The sequence below is a fragment of the Lynx rufus genome, unplaced genomic scaffold, assembly GCF_022079265.1.
Source record: "Lynx rufus isolate CCGP_SWC_20201006 ecotype Redwood Valley unplaced genomic scaffold, mLynRuf1.p SCAF_19, whole genome shotgun sequence".
In the NCBI taxonomy this organism is placed as follows: domain Eukaryota; kingdom Metazoa; phylum Chordata; class Mammalia; order Carnivora; family Felidae; genus Lynx; species Lynx rufus.
Window position 1 is genome coordinate 25,027,566 of NW_025814833.1, and position 21,401 is coordinate 25,048,966.

Here is a 21,401-nt window from a genome sequence, read left to right on the forward strand (position 1 = left end):
GCCTCCCTTTTAGGGCTGGCATGAGGATCAAATAAGATAATGAATGTGAAAGCACTCTGTAAACTCTGAACGGTGATACAATACACATGGAACGGATCCCTATTATTATTCCATCATGGAAGGTGGGAGAGGGAGGAGGAACGCATCAATATGATCATTTTCTGCTGAGTGCTTCAGCTCCTGCTTACAGAGCTGCACTCTTTGCCCTCCCACTCACCCCCTACACACACATCATCCGCTCTGCCTCCCCACTGTGCAAGTTTCAGCCTGTGAAGGTTTAAACAAACAGCTCTCGGCTGTACGTGTAACTTGAGTCATAAAAAAGACAGGTTTTCAATGTTAGTTTCACATTCTTGTATCAGTTTTAAATTTTCCCTTTTTAGGATACCTCTGTTCCTTGACGTGTGCATGTACTGTAGGCTTTCAATAAATACTAGTTGAGTGAATAAATGCCTCTCTCTTAGTCTTAGAACATGGTGAAATCTTTCTTCCTTAAAATAAGATTGAATTGCTTTTTCTTCCCAAAGGAAATAAACACACAAAATTAAGACTTTATTAGGGAAATGATTTTTATATACCCCATCTGCACATGCCCCTGCATTAACTAGTGTCAATATTGCAGCCAGAATGCGTGTGTTATTAATTCGGCTAATGTGTCTTGTACATCTACTTACTGGAAATAATCAGGCACTCCTTTCACTTGTTGAAAAAGTAATCTTTTATGTTTAAAGAATGTGCATTAATGCATTCATCCCTAGAGGCATGTAAATTTACAGTACTGGTTCTTTTAAAAAATATTTTGGTTACCCCTATTTTCAGTTTTTCACTTATGTAGTTCATTGAGTCTCTTCCCAAAATAGCCTAACATTTAGCATGTATATAAAGGTTCACTTATTTACTTATTCAACAAAATTTCTGGAGTGTTTAATAAATGCAATCTTCCAAAAGATCATATATTCCAACCCAGCCATTTCCAGATGAACAAGTAGATGTCCAAAGAGGTTAAGTGACTTGTCTAAGGTCTCACAGTGAATTAGTGGCACAGCTGGTGTTGGAACCCAGACCTTCTGACCTAACTCAGTGACCTTTCCACATCACTATCTTGCTTTCCCCTTAATTTGTTTCCTGCAGTTGTTCTGGATGGGACCTTCACCTTTGGTACATTTATTTTTCCAATAACAGATGAAAGGTCATCCTCTGTCACTATATTTGAGCTATATCATCTTCAGCAAATAGCTTGCTCTTTCTGGGTCCCAGTTTCTTCATCAATAAAATAAAGCAGTTAGACCCAGTGGTCGCTGAGGCTCTTTTCAGCTTTGAGCTCTAATTTCCCATGGCTCTGTGAGTCAAACTGCACACAGATCATTGGTCATTCTCAATATCTGATGGAGGGAAGTTGAAAGAGCATCTGTAGATCCATGAGTCTATGCTATAGAAAACACTATTCTACTTTGCTCTTTCAGCCCTCACAGTGTCAGAAATGTCATATTGGTGTTTTGTCTCTGTGGAAGGCACTGAGGATCAATGAGGCACGAGTATTGGAGACATGTTTTCCAAAATTCCTAACTACCTTAAGGCAGAAAGAGCTTGGACAAAGATCTGGTCAAAGCATCCAGATTACCATCTGGATCTTAACCCTATGATCTCAAACAGATTGCTCAACCTCTCTACTATCAATTCCCTTATCTAAAATGGAAATATTACCTAACTTAAATGGCTGTTTAGAGATTAAATAAGAAAAAATATAGAAAGTGCTTAACAGGTATGTAAGTGCTTAATAAATGTTACTTTTGCTTCTCCTTAAAAGTCCAGTTTTTAATTTTATGATTTCATACATATGAAATGTCCAGACTAGGCAAATCTATAGAGAAATTGGTATATAAAAAGTAGACTAGTGGTTGCTAGGGTCTTGAGAAGTGATGCAGGAATGGTTGGTACAGGTTGTTTTGTTTGTTTGTTTGTTTTTTGTTAGCTATGTGATCTAATTAAAATTTATGGACTTATACTTTTAACATGTCTAAAACATTTAACACTCATGCTGCCAAAAACCTTATCATTCCTTTAGTTCAATGTCCACCATGATTTGATATTCCTATATGTTTAGATTTCTTACTCTTTCATATTTTAGTGATAAAAATGTTCTAAAATTGATTGTGGTGAAGATTGCACCATTTTGAATATACTAAATACTGTATAATGTATACACATTTATATGTATACATGTAAATTGTATGGTATGTGAATTATATCCCAATAAAGTTGTTAGCAAAATAAAGGAATCCTGATGAATGCTGGGGGAAAAATATACATTACAAGTCAGTCATGCTTGGCTGTATCTAAATACTTCTACTGACCTACAGCACAGTCACTGAATGAGATCATCAATTTAAAAGTACTTTGAAAAATTTAACAATGGCAAAAGAAATGTATTCAAAGGAAATAATAAAATCATAATTGAAGAAATAAAGAAAGACATGAATAAATGGGAAAAGACACTTTGCTCCCAACTGGCAAGGCTAAAATATAAGATAAGACTCTTTATGTTAATGTATAGATTTAATGTAATATCAATTAAATATTCTACAGGATGTTTTACAGACCATGACATATTTATAGTGAAATTCACCTGGAAGAATAAGAAGACAAAAATGCCAAAAAAATACCATTTTAAATAATGATGGTATATAGCTTCTCAGGCTTTAATATTTATTACAAAACTATGCATATAAAAAAGATCTTTTGGCATTGAATTAAAAACAAAGATTGATCAATGAAATAGCATGTTTTATTTTATTTATTTATTTTTTTTTTAATTTTTTTTTCAACATTTATTTATTTTTGGGACAGAGAGAGACAGAGCATGAACGGGGGAGGGGCAGAGAGAGAGGGAGACACAGAATCGGAAACAGGCTCCAGGCTCTGAGCCATCAGCCCAGAGCCTGACGCGGGGCTCGAACTCACGGACCGCGAGATCGTGACCTGGCTGAAGTCGGACGCTTAACCGACTGTGCCACCCAAGCGCCCCTGAAATAGCATGTTTTAAAGAAAGAGAGCCAAACCCTTAAAAATGTCTCCAGTTGGCTAGAAAGAACACACACACACACACACACATACACACACACACACACTAAAGGGAACACTAACAAATTAACAAATAAATATTGTTGGGAAACCTGTATATCCATAAGAAGAGAAGTGAATTTGGATTATGTACCTCACATCATATGCTTCAATAAACTCCAGATAAATCAAAAAGTTAGATATACAAATCTAAACTATGAAACTAGAAAAAAAAAAGGGGGCACCTGGGTGACTCGGTTAAGCATTCGACTTCCACTTAGGTCATGATCTTGCGGTTCATGAGTTCGATCCCTGTGTCAGGCCCTGTGCTGACAGCTCAGAGCCTAGAGCCTGTTTTGGATTCTGTGTCTCCCTCTCTCTATGCCTCTCCCCCACTCATGCTCTGTCTCTCTCTCTTTTTCTCTCAAAAATAAACATTTTTAAAAAAATTTTTTAATGTTTATTTACTTTTGAGACAGAGAGAGACAGAGCATGAACGGGGGAGGGTCAGAGAGAGGGAGACACAGAATCTGAAACAGGCTCCAGGCTCTGAGCTGTCAGCACAGAGCCTGATGCGGGGCTCGAACTCACGGACCGCGAGATCATGACCTGAGCGGAAGTCAGCTGCTTAACCACTGAGCCACCCAGGTGCCCCAAAAATAAACATTTTAAAAAAGCAGACCAACCCACTTCTTGACTTAAAAAAAAGAGAAAGAAAAAAACAACAGAATAGCATTGTTTATCTAGCTATTGTAGCCATTGAAAAAATAGAGGGTATGATCAGAACCAGGAGGATGTGTTCAAATATATGACTAAAACTCTTGGGCACACTGTATTATAATAAAATGAAGATCAAAAAGGAAAAAGCCAAATGAGAAAATATATGTGGTTGAGAACTTTTAAAATACACCAGTCAGAACATATAAATAAATAATGAAACATATGAGATCACTTTGTAAAACTCACTAGATGAGTGGCCAAAGAAAATGACAACATGCACAATAGCGAACATATTCAGTATATAATCACATGACAAAACATGTGACCTCAGCATAATACAAATTAAAACAATGTCCCCCAGCTTGGTAGTATGTATGTCATAAAGGCCACTGTCAGGAAACAGGTCACCATGTAAATTGCTGGTGAAATTTCTGGAATATAGCAATGTATAACTGTTCTTTGCCCAAGTAATTCCAGTTACAGAAATATACCCCCAAGGATATAATCCAAAATAAATGAAAATAATTTATGCAAAAATATTCATTATATTGCTATTTAAGTATTCATCTAGTATATATCTGTAAATCACTATGTCGTGTGCTTAGGGGATTCAATTATGTGTAAGACCCAATCCCTGCCCTCAAGGAGCCTACAATATAACAGGGAAGGCAACTGTATGTGTAACATGTTCTAACATGGAAATAAAGACAAAGCACTACAGTAGCAAAAAAGATGAACTGATTTAATTCCATGTGGCTGGAGGATGGCAGGTGTGGGGAAAAGAAAGGTATAATGGAGGAGGTAGCATTGAAAAAGAACCTTGAAATCTGAGTAGAGTTTAGTGCAAAATGGGCATGGTTAAAAGACATTCCATGGAAGATTCCAAATGGTCAATAACTGGAGGATGGCTAAACACACTTTTGGATATTAACAGGTTGGATGATTGTTACTAGAATCAACCAAAAGAAATATATTTGTGAAATGACCTCAAGCCACATACAAACCATAACTGTACCTGAAAAAAAAGTCAGGCAGGCCTTCAAGGTGCTCTCTATCCATGTTTGATTCAGTAAAGTCGCTAAAGTTTCATAATTTTGAAAAGTCAACAACACTATATAAATATGAGGACTAAAGCAAACCTACAAGCATTTGCTATGAACCTTCTCTGGGATTAAACTCTCAGAGTCAGGAGGGCTGTGAACCTTGGGTTTCTGCAGTGTCTTCAGGAAAATAAGAGTGAAAGTTGCTTGTGGTTACTGAAAAGGGCTGGATTCTGTGCTTCCTCCACTTTCACATCTCCTATGAATGAACACAAATCATCTATGAACAAGCAGCTTGATGTGCTGCTCTCCACTCTTCACCCTCTCTTCCTGTCATCCTAGCCCACTAAATCCTCTTCTATTTCAACAAAGCAATTGCAATGCCTAGTCTCCAAAATCCCTGAGTAATGGGACAGGAGTTAGGAGGACTCAGAACATCTGTCTTGTTTTAGTAAGTCTACTGAAAGGAAAAAACAAAAGCACCTAGGATTGGGAACCTTAGTTTATGTAAGCTTAGAATTCATCAGCTCTGATTTCTGCCTGCTACATTCTTACCCAAATTTATTGTGTGTTCCCTCTGCAGACATAAAATAGAAATGTGAAAAGCAATTTAGTTACTCAAAGAAAATCTTGTCTCTCTGGCTGAAGTTTGTCAAGTTCTAGGCCTCAGGCTGATACATGAAAACAGATCGGTTTTTACCATACAGCCAAAATCAGTGACTCTCTGTGAAAGGGCCTGCCCCATTGTTTGGTCCCTTCAGCTCCAAATGGAGGGATTTTAATGAAATGCAAGATGCCAGTAAACTCACCTGCTATGTCTTGTTATTTTTATCAAGGTCGCCTTTGGCATTTCAATAGTCTCCCCCAGTGGTTTTTGCTTGAAGGACGGAGGCTGTTAGCTTCTTGGACTTCTACCCATATGAATAGCCACTCATGGGCCAACTGTGTGGTATTTAACACAAGCAATATACATCGCATAATACAGAATCTTTCTCCCCTGAGGGAATCTGAGGCTAATTGAAATACCACTGTGTAAATAATCTCTCTTTCCTAAACTGTCTCATCTTATGTTTGTGTGTCTAAAAAAATTCATGCCACTAATTTTTTTCATCCAAATCCCACTCAAATCTATTACTGCACTTAAAAACATTTTTTTTTAAGTTTATTTGTTTATTTTGGGAGAGAGAGCAAGCAGGGTAGGGGCAGACAGAGAGGAGAGAGAGAGAATCCCAAGCAGGCTCCACGCTGTCAGTGCAGAACCTGATGTGGCACTCAAACTCACAAACCTGTGAGATCATGACCTAAACTGAAATCAAGAGTCAGACTCTCAACCAACTGAGCCACCCAGGCACCCTGTATACTTTTACTGTGCTAACACTCCTGTGAGATTAGTGGGCCAGTGAAGGTACACACTTACACATCTGGGCTATTTGGATCAGGCCATATCTTCAGGTTCCAAATTAGAAACAGCAATGGGCAGATGGTCTGAAGAGATGGGCCCTGGCCTCAGCTCTGCCACTAACTGTCTGATATTTGGCCAATAACTCCCCGCTTTCTGGTCCTCAGTTTCCTTATGTGTAAAATAAGATATTGAACTGAATCATTTAGAATTTTTCTTTTTACCATTTCTAAGATTCAATGAATTTAAGTTCACAGACATGTTTCAGAGGCAGCCCACCATGTACAAAATGTAGCATTATAAAGTTGAAAATATATTGGCTTTGCAGTAAAATAAACTTGAGTCTGAATCTTGGATTTACCACTAACCAGCAGTGTTACTTTGGCCTGTTGCCCTTTCTGATATTCACCTTTCTCGTTTCTAAAAAGGAGATACTAATACTAATCTCATATTATTGTGGTGATTTAATAAGAAAACATGGGTAAAGCACATGGTACATGATAGACTCTCAATAAATGGTAGCTGCTATATAGGCTAACACACTGTAACTTTCTCTTCAGAACATATTTGTACATTACTTATTTATAAATCTTTCTAGCTCCCAAGATAAACATGGGTCTTCTCTATTTTCCTAAAGAATACTTAGCAAGAGTGTAATTATTATATTAGCAGCCTGATTTTACATATAAGGAACCCAAATTTATATGTCTAGTCCAAAGTCACACGGTGAGTTAATGACAGAACTGAATGTAGAACCCAGGTCATGCCATCCCCAGGTCAGTAGATTTTAAGCGCTCAACTGATATTCTTTAGACTAGGCTGTACTACTATTAACAGTTTGTGGTATAGGGCAAAAATAATAATAGTGAGTTTCATTCACTGTGTTGCTTAGCTAAGTCTATGCAAGGAGATCAAAATAAAATAGTGGAAAAATGAGTGACTCAGGCTAAACCTTTTCTCCTAAGTTTTGAGACAAAATAGCCAAATTAAAATATTCTGGCAGTTGTAGAAGCAAGGCAAGTGAGTGTCACTGCTTATCTCCCTGTATCTGTTCTTGTTCTCCTCCAGTTACTCTGACCACCTGAGTGAAGAGAGCTACTGTCCATCTAGCCAGAAATGTAGGAGTCACCCTTAATACCTTAATCCTTCCTCTTTTCTCCTTCTTCCTTTACCCAAGGGTAACCACGACCTTCTAAATTACTCCTGTCTCTGTTCAATTCTTTCTACTCCCTCTACTAGGTCATAATGTTTTCTCACCTGGACTATGGCAACCATATGCTAACTGATTTCCATTTGGTTTTGATCACTCCTCTAAAATAAATTTATTATGGATATCCAGTTGATCTTTTAAATGAGAATTGGAATATGTGCTGCGAAAGTGAAAATGTATGTGCTCTTATGTATCTTGTCTTATATTTTTCCTTGAGTCTCTAATTATCTCATTTTGATTCAACTAATTTGCTATGTAGTTATTTTCCTTTTTTCCCACAACCACTATCAGATGTTATGACTACAAATACCATTTTTAATTAATAAGATATATCAGATTAAATAATTCAACACATACCTACTGAGTGTCTACTACGTCCTAGGCACTAGGGATGCATAGTGAACAAGATAGACAATAGGCATACTTGTGGACAGAGACATATAATAACCAAATATATAAATATATAGTATAATAAAAGTGCTACAAAATAAACACATTAAATGTGATGAAAAGTAAAAAAGAGTTTCCGGTTAAATGCAGTGGATTAGACATTCACGTTTATCTCTAAATGACATAAAAGAAACTATTTTATAGGCATAAACTCATGAGGAAAAACAAACAGGAAACAGTATAAAAACAGCATTTTAGGAAAAGGAAAGCAAAAGAGCAACTGTCAACTCATTCGGAGACCAAGACACCTGAATCCTAAACCAACAGTGAGAAAATGAACAACACAATTTGTACCAGTGATCTCCCAAAAGGCTCAGAAATTGGCAGCATCCAGTCAGCATCAGGTACTTCTATAAGTTAGGGTGAAAGTGGAGCTGAAAACATAGGAATTGGTTGAAAGATGGTTTATGAAGCAATTATACCTCTAAATCCCCTCCTTTATTTTCCACAGTGGGGTGATTCCCCTACATACTTCCCTCTAACAGAAAACTAGAGACTTAATGTGATAATTAAAATACAAGGTGTTTGGACTGAGTGTCTCAGATAGAACTGAGTGTGCAATTAGGTGAATATCTGGCTATCTATAGCATGTTGAGACTACCAGCCCTCTTCTCCTATTTGGTTCCTACAAACCTGCAGCTAAGGCTTGTATCCCCAGGTAGAAGTTCAGAAGATTATTTTCTGAAAGAATCTGATCAGCCTTATAAAAATTTTCTAAAAATAATCAGGAGTTCACCAACAGAGGGATCCAGCCAAATCATCCTATATAGTAGGGCCCACCATGACAAAAACTTTTAATCACCTTTTTTTGTTTCCCACTCAAATATAACCAGTCAAGGACTCCAAGACATATAATTTTTTTAAAAGTCTATCATAAAAGGAAGAGTTCAAAACAAACAAGTTAAAAAAAACAAACAACTTGGGTGAAACTTATCTCAGGGAGATGAGAACTTTCAAAATCATTACTGTCGGAAGTAAAAAAGAAGATATGTAGTCATTAAACAAGAATAGTATACTATGAAAAATAAATATTAAATAAAAGAGCTCTTGGATATTTTAAGAGACGGTAAAAATAAAACTTCAATAGAAGTAGTGGAAAATGAAGTTGAGGAATTCTCACAAAAACTAGACCAAAGAAACAGAGATGAAAAATAAGAAAAAAATCAATTTAGAAGATCAAACCAGGAGGTCCAACATAGCAATTATAGATTTTCCTGAAAAAGAACAGAGAAAATGTAGAAATTATCAAAGAAATCATCTGAGAAAAATTCTCAACACTGAATAAATAATTTCCAGATTAAAAGGGACAATTGAGTTCCCAGCAAAATTGATGAAAGTAGATCCACACTAAGGCACTCCACACTGAAACATAAGAACATCAGAGATCAAGAGATTACACCTGAATGATGGGAGGTGAGTAGGAAAGCAAAGAGGAGTGAGGGCCACAGAGATGGGCATAATCATGGCACTGCATAAACCACTATATCCAATCCATCAAACACTGTCTGCTCTACTTTAAAAGGATATCCAGTATCCAAAATCTTCTCCCTACCTCCAATGTACCATCTTAGCTCACTCCACTATTATCTTTCTCTTAGAGTACCACAATTTTCTATAATTGGGATTTCTGCCTTTTCTCTGGCTCCCTATAGCCCATTCTCTGGATAGCACCCAGAAGCATCTTTGTAAAGTATAAATCAGACCCTCTCTATTCTCTCCTTAATCCCCTCAATGGCTTTTCACTGCATCCAAAATTAAATTCAAACTTTCCACCATAGCATTCTAGCTTCCCCATAATATGGCCCATAAATACCTTTTGACATCATCATCTGTCTCTCTCACTACTTTCATCCACACCGATTATTTTTACGGCCTATATATATGCCCAGTACATTTCCAACTTAAGTCTTTTGCACTAGTCTCTACCTGCAATTCTCTAGGTCTTTCTCATCACTCATCACTTAGATCTCAACTCATTTGTCACTTTCTCAGAGAAAAATTTCCTGGTCAACTTATCTAAAGTGGCCACTGACCCAACAGTTTTCTACTCCATTTTATTCATAGCAGCTATTACCAGTTAAAATTAGGTTTTAAAATTCATTTTTTTATATACTTATTATCTGTCTTCCCCTACTAGAATGTAAGCTCTATATGGGCAAAAAATACTTCTTTTTTATTTATCATTCTATTTCAGCATCTAAAGCAGATGCATGTCATAGGTGCTCAATAAATATTGCCTGAATTTATTAATGGATTAACCACCAAGAGTTGATAGTCCTTAACACAGTAACAGAATATACTTGTAGATACACTTGGTCATATAGTGGCCATGTATTAGGGAATCCAAAAGGTAATCCATGGACGAGGGAAAAAATAATAAACAGGTTCATCAAGGTCACACCTGAAGAGAAACCAATAGTTTTTTTTTTTTCATTTATTTATTTATTTATTTATTTTTTTTTTTTATATGAAGTTTATTGAGAAACCAATAGTTTTGAACTCTGCTCTAATGTCCTCCAGCTTCTTTGAGTCCATGACTTGAGGAGCAGCAAACTTGGAGAAAAAGCACACTATTGAGGAAGAAATATACAAATGCCATGAAATGAAGTGTGTATGTGCAATAAAGGGAGGGTTGTTTTGATACAAAGGAGGGTAATCAAGCCGTTTCTCATTATAATGATGCAACAAATAACTTGTATTGCCCTACCTCTGAAGAGCTGGGCTCTAATGGATTCTCAAGAACATAAACTCAAATTGGTCATATTAGATTTTCTTTCTTTACAGATCACATGACAAGTCCTACTTAGGAGATAGTAATATTCTTAGTCTGCTCAGGCTGCCATAACAAAATGCCATTGGGTAAATTAAATAACAGAAATTTATTTTCTCATAGTTCTAGACACTGGAAGTGCAAGATCAAGGTGCCAGCATGGTTGATTTCTAGGGAGACCACTCTTCCTGACTTGCAAACAACCACTTTCTTGTTGTGTTCTCACATGGCAGAGAGAGAGAGAGCATCCTGTGGCATCTCTTCTTATGAGGGTACTAATCCTATCATGAGGTTCCCACCCTAATTATCCAAACTTAATTATCTCCCGAAGGTCACATCTCCAAATACCATCACATTGGGAGGTAGGGCTCCAACACAAGAATTTGCAGGTGTGGGGGGGGGGCACAATTCAGTCCGTAGCTGTAATGAAACTTGCAGACAAAAGAGGCAAAGCATCAGGCAGTCCCACTAGATGATACAGTTGAGTGAATAGAGTCTACAATCATATTCCCTTCCAGATTTATCTACCTGTGAAGCTCACTAAAGCACTCCGCTCTCCATCCTAACACCCTTCCAAACCACCATGTGACAAATATAAAGATTATTGTACTATAAAGTCATCTGATGGGATCAAGTTACATTGCCAGAAAAGGAATTCCTTTGTTTTTAATAGATAATAAATCCAATATCTATATTAGGGAAGTGATATGTTAAAAGTCACTCTAAAGAGAAGATTTCAAGCCGAATTTGAGACACAGAGCTCTTGTGTCCCAGCAAAACTGTTTTCCCTCTACAGACTTAGCTTTGTTTTAAGAGACCCATGCCTCAGGTTGGTTCTGGGAGAATTCAATAGATATTTAAGGACTGCTAAAATGCTGGGTCACTGTGACCCTTAGTCTGTGCTTCACTGTTCAATTCCATCTTCTTGGACATTCTATCCAACTAAATGAAAATCAGGGAGGTCCCCGTCTTCCCTCAACCTTGAATCTCATTAAGGAATAAGTACACTATGTACTTGTTCCCTTGGCGCTTCAGGTGGCAAATTTCATTCTTTCCCAGGCCAATTAGAAGCTTCCGAGCACCTTGTTCCCCTGCCAGCTGTATTCAAGGACAGTGTGCTCTCTAAGACCCACATGCCAATAAATATTACCTAACATAGACCAGTAATTCCATACCACAGTTGAATATATCAAGACTACTACTGAGATTGAAGCATTGGCCAGAAAACAGCCCCACAGATCTACTGATTATGAAGCAGTTGAGGGTGTCACCTTCCCAAAACTTATGTTCTCCAAGGAGCCTTTGATGATAAAAACCCTTTGATGATAAAATTGACTACTTTGATGAGTACTCAATTAATCCACTTTGCATTCTATTGTTTGCCATCTTTAAGGTGTTGCTTTGAAAACACTACTTTGGGATTCAGAGTTGTCATTGTGCAAGTGTGCTCTCCCTAACTGACTTGTGGGCTCCCTGTACCTGTTTCTGAGTGTGGTTTTGAATACCTGTGCTTTATGTGTTCTAAATGTTACTCTCTTACATTTCTTTTCACAGACACAACAATCTAATATTATGAGGAATCATGAGAGCTAAGGATTGGCAAAATATGGCTCATGCACCAAATATAGCAAGCTGAATAGTAAAGTGTGACACCATCTGCTATGATTCTCTGCAACAAAAGGAGCTAAGTGGTTCAACTTTGATGCCCACATACCTCCCTCCTGACCTGCCTTCCATAGTCCTCCTTTGTACCAAAGTCTACCTTATGTAATTGCCAACAAAGTCTTGATAAAGCTGATAATTGGATAGAGCAGGAACACCCTATTTTCTTTTTTTTCCCCTTGCTGTTAGAGACGTTTGTCGGGGTGGAAGAGAAGAAGGCGGGGGGGGGGGGGTTACTGGATTCTTGGGCATTCTTTGCCAACAGGATGAGAGAGAAGTGACCTATGGGTTGCTGTTCTCACTTCATTTCCTTTTCGTTAATCCTGAAGAAGAGCTTTCATACTGCTTCCTTTTCCCATTGGTGAAACAATGAATAAATGGATAGTCTGGTTGTTCATCTTGAAGAAGTTTCCAAGGAGGGTATAAGCAGAGATTGGCTTCAATTTAGTTGACAAGTTGATAACTGTTCCTATTGTTTTTTAAAAACTTTTAAGCAGACTACATAAAGCTATGCTTAAACATTTTCTTCCCTTTCTTCTGTTTCCTCATCTCAAAAAGAAGCCTACTTCTACCACTACCTCCAGATGACCCTTCTTAGCTAACGCACTCTTCAGTAATAAACCCCCTACCCACACACACAACATAGGTGAAATGATTAGGCAGAATGCAATTTTATTGTCATGAACTCTAAGCGGGAAACTTGGAAACTTCATGAATTATACATCAAAACTCATACACAAAACCCACTGTGTTCGTTGAGAAGAAATTACACTATTTGTACTACCCACCTTCTAGTCATATACAATTGCATTTCTACCACAATATGTATAAATATATCCAATTAGAAATCATAGGATTGTCAAATGTTACAGTGGGAATTTAGTCTAACCGCCTCATTTTACAGGGGATAAAACTTCTACCCAGAAAGAGGAGTTGCCAAAGGTCACTCAAGTAGTTGATAAAGATGAGACTAAAACAATGGTCATGTTTATGATCCTCTGTGTCAAAACAAACAAACAAATATTTAACCAAGAATTTAAGAGCATATGGATTCATCCTCCAGATGAGGAAGCGTCAATCTTTTCAAAGCAAAAATGACCCCATTCATCATGTCTGAACCTCTCTGCTCTTTTCTGTACTGTTTTGCTGCTGTTGTCAATTCCCAGGACACTTCTCTTCCCGTGACTCTGAACAGCCCCCGTGAATGAGCAACTCCTAAATGCATTTGCTATGAAGTTTGCCAAGGCAGCCACTCAAAGAAAAGGTCAGTGTCAGTATTATTGTTCTGTTGCCAAATATGCCCCTTAAAAAAAATCAGACATTACAATACTGAATGCCAATTGCCTAAAGACTTACGAGTCTCCTCTAGGAAAGTCGAAGGCTCTTGAAAGAATGTTAAACCCAATGAAAATTACCATGTGATTTACCAAACTTAAAAAGGATCACAGAGGGGACATGAAGAGACACCATTTTTCTACTGGCCTGGGGATTCCACCTGCACGAGGATGACACGACTCCTCATTCCTCAGTATACTCAGCCATTTCTCTAATGCCTTGGAAAGTCAGGCAGGCTCCACTCATACTCTCTGGTCACTAGAAATAAGGATACAGGTCTCTAGGGAGCCTCCAAGCAGAGAAGTGGAACCACAAAGGAAAGGAGTATTTATTTATCTCCATTTTGCCTAGTATTTCTGATGTTAGTTCTTCCCTGGTAATTGTTAGTCTGCTCTGAACTCTGGATTTTCCACAACACAAAATTATGCTTGCTATTTCCCCTAGATCCTGTAAATATCATTAATCAGGTGGTACACACAAAGATCTTCATAATTATACCCAAACTACTACCTTCTACCACTCTCCCCCATACTACAGCCACACCAGACAAGTCTAAGTTAGTGTACACATCATGTACTTTGAGACCTCACACTTTTTTCCTCTATGTCTTTACAATAGTGTTTCAAATTGCTAGAATGCCTTCACCCCTGTTTTATTCTTCAAGACTCATTTAAAAAGTCATTTTCTCTTTAAAGTCTTCCATGACCCCTACTGAAAACCCAAATTAATTGTTCCATATAACTTCTATTCTCCTATTAATTCAATCATTCACAAATTTTTGAGTACCAATGACTTGTCAGGCACTTTGCTAAGCATCGGGAATATAGAAGAAGACAGGGAGGTCATCATGGAATTTATAGGATAATAGGAAAGATAAGTAGTTCCAATAAAGACTTTTTATAGGAGAAGTATAGATGGCTATAGGATGTCACTGCAAGGAGCTGACATAGACTTGAGAGGTCAGAGAAGGTCTAACCTGAATAAAAAGCATTTAAATTGAGATCTGAAGTAGGAATATGAGCAAGCTACACGTAGAGGGTATTGTCTTCTAGAAAGAGAATATGAGCATATGAGGAAACAATGAGGCAAGGAAGAACGTGGAAGTTTCAAGGAACAGAAAGAAGGAGAGCACAACATGGGAATTCAGGAGAAGGCCAGGTATTGTAGGCTACATTAATAATTCTGGACCTTATGTTTTATTCTCCACAGAGTGATACATGCTAAGATGGGTTGGGCTTGTGCCAATGTCCCATATGTATGGAACTGAATAAAGTGGGTCTCTGAGAAGAAAAAAATAATAATTCTGGACCTTAAAGTAAGAGGAATAGGAAGTCACTAAAAATTATTAACCTGGAACTGTTTGGAAGGAGGAAATTAGATACAGAGACATGTTAATGGCCCAGAATAGGATGATGAAGAGAAGTGGATACACTTGAAAGATATTTAAGATGGGGAATCTATAGGACTTAAATAACGGGATCTTAAGAAAAAAAGATGGGAGCCTTCAAAATGACAAAAATTAATAATGCTATATTTTATTGAGGTAAGGAAAAATAGAGGAAGGTCAAAATTGGTTTCAGGCAGTGGGGTGGGTAGACAATGAGTTTGGTTTTGAAAATCCTGAATTTAAGATGCTCATGAGATGTACAAATGAATATAACAAATAGGTGCATGGTTGTGGAACTCAGAAGAGAGAGTTAAATTAAAGATAAGAAACAGAATCATCAGCATAACAATAGTAATGGAGGTCATGAAAGTGGATAATTTTATTTTAGGGATAGTAGAATGAGCAACAAAAAACTCTGTGATATCACAGCAAACATTTTTTTTTAACTAGTTTTGAGAGAGCGAGAGGGGGAGGGGCAGAGAGAGAAGGGGATGGAGGACCCAAGGCAGGTTCCACTCTGACAGCAGCCAGCTCCACGTGGGGCTCCAACTCACAAACCCTCAAGATCATGGCCTAAGCTGAAGTCAGCTGCTTAACCGACTGAGCCACCCAGGAGCCCCCATTACAACAAACATTTCAATGATATATAGAGAAGCCACAAAAGGAGACGGAGAAAGAACGGTCCGAGAGATAAAAGGAAAACCAGGGGAGTGAAGTTCTCAAAATCCAAGGAAAGAGGGTATATCAAGAAAGAAGGCATTTATCTGAGGTGAATGGCGTTGGGTTGCCAAGAAGGGTGAATTTAGCAGCATGGGTGTCATTGTGACTTTATCAAGAGCTATTTCAGTGGAGTTGTGTGGGGCAGAAGACAGATTGGAGTGGGTTGAGGTGAAGAAATGGAGACAGAAATGTAGACAATTCAAGAAATTTGTGTTTAATGGTAGGAAGAAGATGGTTCAGTAACTGAGAAGGCTAAGGGATCCGGGGTGGGGTGGAGTGTTCACTTGTTTGAACATAGGAGACTATAATGTGTTTAAAACCTGAGAGAAGAATCCAGTAGAGAAGAACTGGTTGAAGATATAGGAAAGAAGTCAACTGATGGCATAAGTCTCCTGGGAAGGTAAAAGGGGAAGGGATCCAGAATACAGATGAAGGGATTGGTTTTTAATAAAAGGAAGGATATCCCTCCTATGATAACATTAAGAAAAAAGAGGGTAGCTGAAATGCACATAGGAGTAGAGTTGAATAGGCAGTGACAAATTCTGCTGGGATTCCAGAGAGGGAGAATGACAGGAGACAACTTTAAGAAGATAATTTTTAGCCAATTTCCCAGAAACCTTTCTTTTTCTAGAGCTCCCCCACAATTACTGGGGAGAGTGTAATGCAGTAGGTAAGAAAACGGGAGCAAGAACAAGAATTTCTGGTAAGAACCTTGGCTCTAACATCAACTAGTTGTATGACCTTGTGCAAATCACTTAATTTTTTTTTCAGGTTCCTCATCTGTGAAAAAAGGGGTCATATTTTCACCTCCCTCAATTTTATTATAAGAATTGAGTAAATATACATGAGGGGCTTAGAACAGTGCCTGACAAATAATAAGCACTCTAGTGTTGCTTTCATTAGTAATCCGCTCCAAATATCACCTGAGTCAGTTTGTTATTAGATCACATGGAGAAGTAAAAGGCAACTCTTAGGTATGAGCGAAGGTGAAGTTTTTCTTCAAAAGTAGTTGATATTTTCATTTTCTAACTAGAGTAAAAATACAATAGGGGCATAAGGTTTGCATGTATATATATGTGTATATATATACACACACACACACACATAATATATACATACATGTATACACATTACATACATGTTTATGTATGTATATATTACATATATTTATTTTATATATTTGATATTTATATGTAAATATAACAATATACAATTTATATATTATATACAAAAATCCCAAGAAGTCCGTGAATACCAATATATCACAGTAGGGAGGACTTGGTCCATAGAGGATAGACTTGAGAGTAGTCTCTAATCAGGAGCCTAGAGGATTGCCCGAGCCTTAGGGTGATGCTTTTCTAAATACAGCAGCAGAAACACCACTACCAGTTGAGGTTTCAATTCTACTCCAGCCCTCTTCTCTTTATTCTGTTTTAGGAGGAAAGGTTCACATTCGTGTCTGCAAAAATCACTGATTTTTTTTTTTTATGTGGAAGTACTGGAAGTGTTTCTTTCTGGAATAGCTTTGGAAATAGCCATAAAACATCTGGGTAAGTTCCATAGGAAGGGGACCCCAACCTAAATACATAAACGTTTGCTCCCCACATTTACTGCAAGAAAATTGTGCCAAATTAGTGACTTGCAGGGCACATGGGTGGCTCAGTCAGTTAAGCATGTGACTCTTCATTTTGGCTCAGGTCATGATCTCATGGGTTCATGAGTTCGAGGCGTTGGGCTCTGCACTGGCAGCACAGAGCCTGCTTGGGATTCTCTCTCCCTCCCTCCCTCTCTCTCTGCCCTTCCCTGCTTGTGCCCTCTCTCTCACTCTCTCTCTCAAAATAAAATAAGTAAACTTTTTAAAACAGTTTTAAAAATTAGCAACTTGCAAGAAAGTTTGAAAGACTGAAGATACTTATGTGTTTGGTTGTAAGATATGGTGCCAGCTTGAGAATAGAGAACAAGCAGTTAAATGGAACTAGCTTATGTGGTGCCTAGAAGGTCAACAGAAATGTGGACTGTCAAACTTTGTTAATAGAATTTGCATTAGTGAAAAGCCTAAATTACATGTACATAATAATATGCCACTTTATTATTTTCAGTGCATTCTGTACATATGAAATGGCTAAATGTTGCCTAGCAGAGGTCCCACCAGACCTGATCCTGCCTGACTTATAATTAGCATATTTATTTGTTAGTATGCAAATGAGTACTGCTATAGTACTTGGGAAAAAATTGTGTTGTTAAGTAAATGCAGCATTCCTCACACAGTTCTCCTCCAACTATTCATTAGTGCTGCCAACCCCCCCCTTTTTTTTTCAGAGAGTACGTTAAACAGCAAACCAGCAGAAGTATGTGAATTTATATAATGGCAGTCCAGTTGTGTTGGACTGGGAAGATGGTATGAATACATGGAAGATCTTTAAGTAAGTACCAAATATGTAAAATGGATCTCATGGCAGCTTAGACAAGGTGCAAATTGGAATATGCAAAGACAAACCTTCCCATTTGTAAACCCATTTGCTCTCATTTAAACTTACACAGATATAGCAAAAACACTTTGACATCAAGACTCAAAGTCCAGCTCCATTGCTTACTAGCTTTTGACTTTGGCTCAGCAAGCTCTTTTGTGCCTAGAACATAGGTTTTGCTCTTCACAAACATGAAGACATAAGCAGTATAGTGGCAATATAGCATAGTGGTTAAACAAGAGGGCTCTGAAGTCAGACCAACTGAGCTCAGCATCCTGACCACTACACTAGCTATGTATCATTTCATCAAGTTATTTACCTTTTTAATCCTTGATTTTTTCATCTGTAAATGGAACATCTTAGTAGTCCTACTTAACTCATAGAGTTGTAGTGAATATTTAATAAGATGTTCCACAAAAAGCACTTAGCAGCATGTGGGCAACATACTAAGCCCTAAATAAACACTAGATCTTAAAGTGTTATCCTTAAATCTTCATTTTGGTTTATGCCCAGTCAACTCCACTATAAATGGTCTTGTTAAGAACATTAAACATTACCCCGTGTTGCTTAACTCAGTGGACATCCCTACATGACTTCAGCAGCATTTAATTCAGATGATTAATTTCCCCTTTTTGAAATGTAAAAACTGAGATTTCAGGAAGATGTGAGGAAGAGCTAAATGCTTAAAGGATAAAATTTTGGATCAGGATCTGGAAAGGGATTGCGGCATCTCTGTCTTGGGAACACTAAAACATGATCACCTAAAGCATCCTATGTGTCTTGAACACTCAACTGCCCAAATACAGAAGCTGGGTTAGATGTTCTCTGAATATTTCTTTTTGCCTATTATTTGTCCAAATTAGTGAATGATACCAGCTACCATTTGTGCAGCAATAGCTAAAATATAGGTGTGGGCATTTTGCATCCTTGTATTTGTACCCTTGCAATTCTCACAAAAACCTTGTAAAGTAAGTATTCTCCACATTTTAAAATTGATGAAATTGGGTTATAAAAGCACAAATAACAAAGTCATGAAAATATTTAGTAATAAATTCAGAATATTAATCTTTTCATTTATTCACTCATTCTTATATAAATCCAACCAATATTTGTTGGGCACCTATCATGTGCCAAGTAAGCATTGTCTTTAGTACTGGTCTACAGCCCTGAACATAGTAGATAAAATTCATGCCCTTGTTGAGCTTGTATTTTAATAGGAAGAGAATATGACCCAGGACTGTCTGGTTCCAAGGACTTGATTCCATTCTATAATCTAATGTAATGTCTCTGACCAGTTCTTGTGTGATGTTACTATTTTACAACGAGGCTGAATTTTTCCCTTTTTAGACACAGCAGAACCATGCACCAAGGAAACCAAAGTATCTCCAAATTCTTCCTCCTGGGACTCACTGTGGGGTCTGAACAGCAGAAGCTCATCTTTATGCTGTTTCTGTGCATGTATCTGGTCACCATGGTAGGAAACTTACTTATCATCCTGGCTATTATCAATGATGCTCACCTTCATAGCCCCATGTACTTCTTCCTTGCCAATCTATCCTTCAATGACATCTGCTTCACAACCACTACAATCCCCAAAATGTTGGCAGACATCCCAAGCCAAAGGCCAACCATCTCCTTTGCAGGATGCCTTACACAAATGTACTTTTTTATGTTGCTGGTGGACCTGGACAATTTCCTTTTGGCAGCCATGGCATATGACCGGTACGTTGCCATCTGTCACCCATTACACTATGCTGCATTACTGAGCCCCAAGCGTTGTGCCCTGTTGGTAGTGACTCCATGGGTCATCTCCAATCTTGTCTCAATACTGCATCTCAGTCTGCTGAGTCTCTTGACTATCTGTGATCAGAGAAAAATCCCACACTTTTTCTGTGACCTGGAACCCATTTTAAGGTTTGCTTGCTCAGACACTCAAATCAATGACTTGACAATCCTAGTTGTTGGGGGAGCAGTTATCTTTATCCCCTTCACCTTCATTATTGTCTCCTATGCCATTATTTGTTGCACTGTACTTGGGGTTACTTCAGCCAAAGGGAAGTGGAGAACATTCTCCACTTGTGGCTCCCATCTCTCAGCTGTGGCCCTCTTCTATGGATCCATTGTTGGGGTATACTTTCTCCCCTCTTCTGCCTACTCAGCAGAAAGGGATAAAGTAGCTGCCATCATATATACAATTGTAACTCCCATGATGAACCCCTTCATTTATAGTCTGAGGAACAAGGACATGAAAGGAGCACTGAGGAGACTATTCAGCAAGAAAACCTTTTTCTGGAGGTGGTTAGCCCTGCCATAAGAGACACCTCGATCAACTTTCTAGACTTGGATTAGCACACAGAGGGTCCAAAGCCTCAGGCTATTGTGTTACTATGGTAGTTGCTCATTCATTTCCTGCCCCCAATCCAGGTCCAAGATTCTAGATCAGGTTCATCTCTCCATCAAAAACAACAATAATTAAACAGAACAAAAATGTGCCTTTATTCCACAATTTTTTACCAGTTACATAGAGCTCTCCCTGAATAAGCTCATGGCTGTATAGTCAGTACTTACTATTTATTCTCTAATTTTTGGTTTGTGTTTCCCTCTCATCTCTACCAAACCCTATATGTTAGATCATTGATAGGAAGGGATGAAGGAGGGAAGGAGGGAAGGAGGGAAGGAAGGAAGGAAGGAAGGAAGGAAGGAAGGGAGGAAGGAAGGAAGGGAGGGAAGAATTGGTAATAGCCCAATATCTTATAGACAATACCATATTAAAGTTCACAACTCCCAAATAACTTGATTCTCACAATAACTCTTTGAAGTAAATACCATATCATTCTTATGTACTAGGCAAGAAAAAAGATGTGCCAGCAGAAGAAAAGCAAGCTAAGAGGAACACAATCATGTCACTTGTCCTGCTCTGAACCCTACAGATGCTCCCCGCCAAAGATAAACATCTTTTAAGCATTTAAGAACTTTTACCACCTGGATATACTTATATTTTCAGGAGTGTGAACCATCATTCATTAACCCCTACCCCACCACTTTCAGAACACCCTACATTCCAGCTACATTGAACACCTTATCATTCTTTGAGCAGTCTATGGGTTTGCATGACTCTTGTCTTTGTACATGTTACATCTTCTCTGGATTATCAGTTCCACTTTCTTCCTATAGACATTT

At 38.0% G+C, this 21,401-nt stretch overlaps 1 protein-coding gene across 1 annotated transcript; it reads left to right on the top strand.

The window, feature by feature from the left end:
- Positions 1-19,581: 19,581 nt before the first annotated feature.
- LOC124513829 (olfactory receptor 1468-like) lies at positions 19,582-20,535 on the top strand. The gene has a single exon (XM_047081819.1). The coding sequence runs from the start codon at positions 19,582-19,584 to the stop codon at positions 20,533-20,535; it is 954 nt and encodes a 317-aa protein (XP_046937775.1).
- Positions 20,536-21,401: the final 866 nt, after the last annotated feature.

Bases quoted from the DNA above. Each gene is read 5' to 3' on its own strand.
- LOC124513829 (XM_047081819.1), top strand. From the start codon at position 19,582: ATGCACCAAGGAAACCAAAGTATCTCCAAATTCTTCCTCCTGGGACTC.